Below are 4,439 nucleotides of genomic sequence, written 5' to 3'. Positions count from 1 at the left end.
AAGAGAAGGTGAACAAGAAAGTAAGAAATCACCCCCTGGTGGGATGGCCACGCTGCAATCCCTTCTCCCCCATTCTGCTTTAGACACATACATAATTTTCAAGCCAGTGGTCCAGGACTTGAACCAGGGTCGGCCTTGTGGGAGTCCAGAGATATAACTGCTCCACCATCTGCTGGCCCCACCACAACAGTTTCGAAGTCCCTTGTAGGTGAGCAACAGACATGAAATGTAGCATCAATTTTTTTTTAAAGAATTGTTTATTTTATTATTAGTTTTTTTAAAGAATTGTTGTATTGAACTTTATTTCTTTATTCATTTTAATTTGACCAGAGATGGACAGAGAGAGAGAAAGAGAAAGGGAAAGTGAGAAAGCAAGCTGCCAGGTCTGGGACTCGAACCGTGGTTGGCCATGTGGGAATCCAGTGCCTTAACCACCACACCACCTGCTAACCCCAATTATTATTAATTTTTCCTTTGACCAGAGAGAGAGAAAGAGAAAGGGAAAGTGAGAAAGCAAGCTGCCAGGTCTGGGACTCGAACCGTGGTTGGCCATGTGGGAATCCAGTGCCTTAACCACCACACCACCTGCTAGCCCATAACATCAGTGCTTTACCATAGCAACTAGAACTGCAACTTGCTTTACTTCTATGAAAATATTAAATAGCGTTTATTTAAAATTTCAGTTTGCAATAGTTTTATTTATAAATAAACAGCATTTATTTATAAGGGACACCAAAAAATATACCTTTCTAACAATTCGATTTAAAATGTTGATAGTCACTGATAATGTAATCAGCATGACCTAGTTTAAGCCACATTGAAATGCTTTAGAAGAAAACCTTTTTGGAACATAATATAAAAATACCATTTTGGGGACCAGCAGTTAGCGTAATGGCTATGTCGCTGGACTCCCATGTAGCCAACCACAGTTCGAGTCCCAGAACCAATGGCTTAAACTCACGCCAGGCGCGTGTGCGTGCGTGCCCAAGATCCCAAGAGGAGAATGGAGGAGAAGGGATTGCAGCATGGCCATCCCCCCTGGGGGGTGGTTTCTCACTTTCTGTCTCTATGTCTCTCTTTCTGGTGAGTGCACGCACCCCATAGCAAAAACCTCTCAAAAACAAATCATTTTTACTGGGGTTAGCAGGTAACATGGTTAAGACACTGGACTCTCACATGGTTGGTGGCAGTTTGAGTCCCCAAGCTGGTGGCTTTTTTTTTTCTCACTTTCTGTCTCTCTTTGGTGAGCACACATGCCCTATAGTAAACTTAAAAATAATAATAATAATCAGGGACCAGCAGATGGGTATAGTGGTTATATCGCTGGACTCCCACATGGCCAACTGCAGTTCAAGGTCCAGACCCAGTGGATTGAAACTCAATCCAGGCCCGTGTGCGTGCGTGCCCAAGATCCCGAGAGGAGAATGGAGGAGAAGGGATTGCAGCGTGGCCATCCCCCCTGGGGGGTGATTTCTCACTTCTCTCTCTCTTTTTCTCTCTCCCTCTCTCTCCAGCAAATGCACATGCTCTATGGCAAATACCTCTAAATAACAGTAATAATAATAAATAAATAATTGTTTTTTGGAGAGGCTTTTTTGCTATAGGGCGCGTGTGCTCACCAGAAAGACAGAGAGAGACAGAGAGACAGAAAGCGAGAAATCACCCCCCAGGGAGGATGGCCACACAGCAATCCCTTCTCCTCCATTCTCCTCTCGGGACCTTGGGCACGCATGCACACGCGCCCGGCGTGAGTTTAAGACGCCGGGTCCAGGACTTGAACCGCGGTCGACTACATGGGAGTCCAGCAACATAGCCATTATGCCAACTGCTGGTCCCTATAAATAATTTTTTAGAAAAATATTTTTATTATAAGGTGTGTATGCTCACCAGAGAGACAGAGAGACAGAAAGTGAGAAATCACCCACACACACACCCTCCATCCTCCCCCCCAGAAGGATGACCATGCTGCAATCCCTTCTCCTCCAATCTCCCCTAGGGATTTTGGGCATGCATGCACACGTGCCCCGCATGAGTTTGAAATCACTGAGTCTGGGACTTGAACTGCAGTCAACCGTATGGGAGTCCAGCAATGTAACCATTATGCCATCTGCTGGTTCTGTATAAATTTTTTTTTAAATGATAATAATTTTTCAGTTAGATTCACCTTGGAATATATCCCAGGCCCATATCACCTCCACTCTCACCCCCAGAGGGGGGGAGGTTTTTGGTATAGGGCAAGTGTGCTCACCAGAAAGTGAGAGATCACCCCTCCAAGGAGGATGGCCACCCACCACAATCCCTTCATCCCCCGTTCTCCTCTCTCAAGGTTTTGGGCACGTGTGCGCCCCGCATGAATTTGAAGCCACCAGGTGCAGGCCTTGAACCACGTTTCCCTAACATGAGAGTCTAGCGACATAGCCATTGCGCCAACTGCTGTTCCCAGCGCCCAGATGCATTTCCAGACTCAGACGCCCCCTGTGGGTTCAATCCCACGACAGTAGGACCGCCCCTGCCTTTACTCTGCCTGACCGCCAGGTGGCGCCAGCCCAACCTGAGCGATCCTCAGAGTCTTTCATCTCTATGATCCCCGCAGCGGCTGGAGCGACCCGGAAGTTGTGGCTGGCGAAGGAGGCTGTGCTTCCGGGCAGGAGCGAGGTGACCCCGGCTGCTGCAGGGACCTTCGGGGACAGCAGCGATGGGGGCTCACCTGGCCCGGCGCTACGTGGGCGATGCCTCGACTGAGCCCGACCCCCTGCGGATGCCCACCTTCCCGCCCGACTACGGCTTCCCCGAGCGCAAGGAGCGAGGTGAGGCCCAGTGCGCAGGCGCGGCCGGCGGGAGGGCGCGCGAGCTCCGGGACCCCGAATCCTGCAACCTGCAGGGCTGGGCTCGAGCCTGCTCGCTGTGTCTGGGGCTGCAGGAGGCCAGAGGACGTGGGTGACTCTGCCTGAGACTGGGAGCATTCCAGACGGAGGGGAGCGTGGAGAAATGTCCTCAGAGCTGGGCTTGGTCCTGGGGGCACTGGGGAGCCACGGGAGACTTTATCAGGGAAGGGGCACGAGCATTTACCCCGTTCAGATGGCAGTGGCATTTTTATATGTGCATGCGCGAGAAAACAGAAGGAGCGCTCAGGGGTGCGCACTGTCCTGCACGTTGCTTTTTTATTAATTTTTTAAATTGTATTTATTTGTGCACTTATATTTAATTTGACCATAGAGAGAGAAAGTAAGCAAACAAGCCGCCAGGTCCGGGACTCGAACCGTTATGGCCCATGTGGGAGTCCAGTGCCCTAACTACTGTGCTACCTGCTGGCCCCTGCCCCCCCCCTTTTTTTTTTAATGTTATAGTGTCATAGACGAGTCACCTGTCAGCTCTGGGCTGAGTCCCACTTCAGGTACCTGGGACACAGCGGGGAATTGGAGGGGTGCAGGCAGCATCTTCAGTGAACTTACACATAGCCCAGTGAGGAAACAGGGAATCCAAGCAGATCCAAAGGGGTGGCAACAGTGGGGGTTATCATGGCAGGCTTCCAGGAGGCAGTGGCTGCAAGCAGAGACCCAAAAGGAGGTTAGTAGTAGTTGACCAGGCAGGGGACAGAGCCAGGGCTTCTAAGCAGAGGAGGGTCCAATCGGATATGTTTCATCAAAAGTCTTGCTGGCTGCTGGGCGGGCAATGGGTGACGTGAAACAGGGAGATCTCTAAGCAAGGAGTCTTTAAGGGGGAGCGTGCAGGAAGGTCTGGATGTGAAGGCTGGACACTGACATTTTCCTGTGGCATCCCTCCAACCTGTAATCCATTGATCCACCTCCTTACAACACTAATCCTTACCTTGGCCCCCGGCTGCTTTGCCCATAGGGCGCGTGCGCTCGCCAGACAGAGAGAGACAGAGAGACAGAAAGCAAGAACTCACCCCCCAGGGGGGATGGCCACGCCACAATCCCTACTCCTCCATTCTCTTCTCAGGATCTTGGGTACGCACGCACACCCTCCCGGCGTGAGTTTAAGCCACCGGTTCCGGGACTTGACCCACGGTCGACTACGTGGGAGTCCAGCCACATAGCCATTACGCTTACTGCTGGCTCCAGTGCTTTTTTCTTATATCCTTAAGTTTTTGCTATAGGGCACATGCAATTGCTGGAGAGAGAGGGAAAGTGGAAATGACACACCGCACTCCCTTCTCCTCCCTTCTCTTCTCGGGATTTTGGGCATGCGCACACACATGCCTGGCATGTTCTTTAAGCCTCCGTGTCTGAGACTCATCCTCTTAGTTGGCCTGTGAAATCCAACCACCCCAGTGACCACACCACCTAGCCAGAGGGACACACACCCCTCAGAAGCGTGGTCATACCACGATCCCTTCTCTTATTTCTTCCTACCGTGGGATTTTGGACACACATACATGCACCCGGTGTGTTTTCAAGCCACTGGAGCCAGGACTT

The 4,439-nt window shown here is 51.0% G+C and overlaps 1 protein-coding gene across 1 annotated transcript in view; it reads left to right on the top strand.

Moving 5' to 3' along the window:
* The first annotated feature begins 2,613 nt into the window (after nucleotides 1-2,613).
* Nucleotides 2,614-4,439, top strand: part of NDUFB7 (NADH:ubiquinone oxidoreductase subunit B7) — a 10,302-nt gene continuing 8,476 nt past the window's right edge. Inside the window, exon 1 of the mRNA XM_006161019.3 lies at nucleotides 2,614-2,807. Coding sequence (XP_006161081.1) covers nucleotides 2,696-2,807 — 112 coding nt within the window. The 5' untranslated portion in view covers nucleotides 2,614-2,695. The remainder of the gene's footprint in view (nucleotides 2,808-4,439) is intronic.

Source organism: Tupaia chinensis, unplaced genomic scaffold (assembly GCF_000334495.1).
Source record: "Tupaia chinensis unplaced genomic scaffold, TupChi_1.0 Scaffold138060_1, whole genome shotgun sequence".
In the NCBI taxonomy this organism is placed as follows: Eukaryota; Metazoa; Chordata; class Mammalia; order Scandentia; family Tupaiidae; genus Tupaia; species Tupaia belangeri.
Note: the sequence above shows the minus strand (reverse complement) of the source record. Positions and strands in the feature narration are given on the sequence as shown.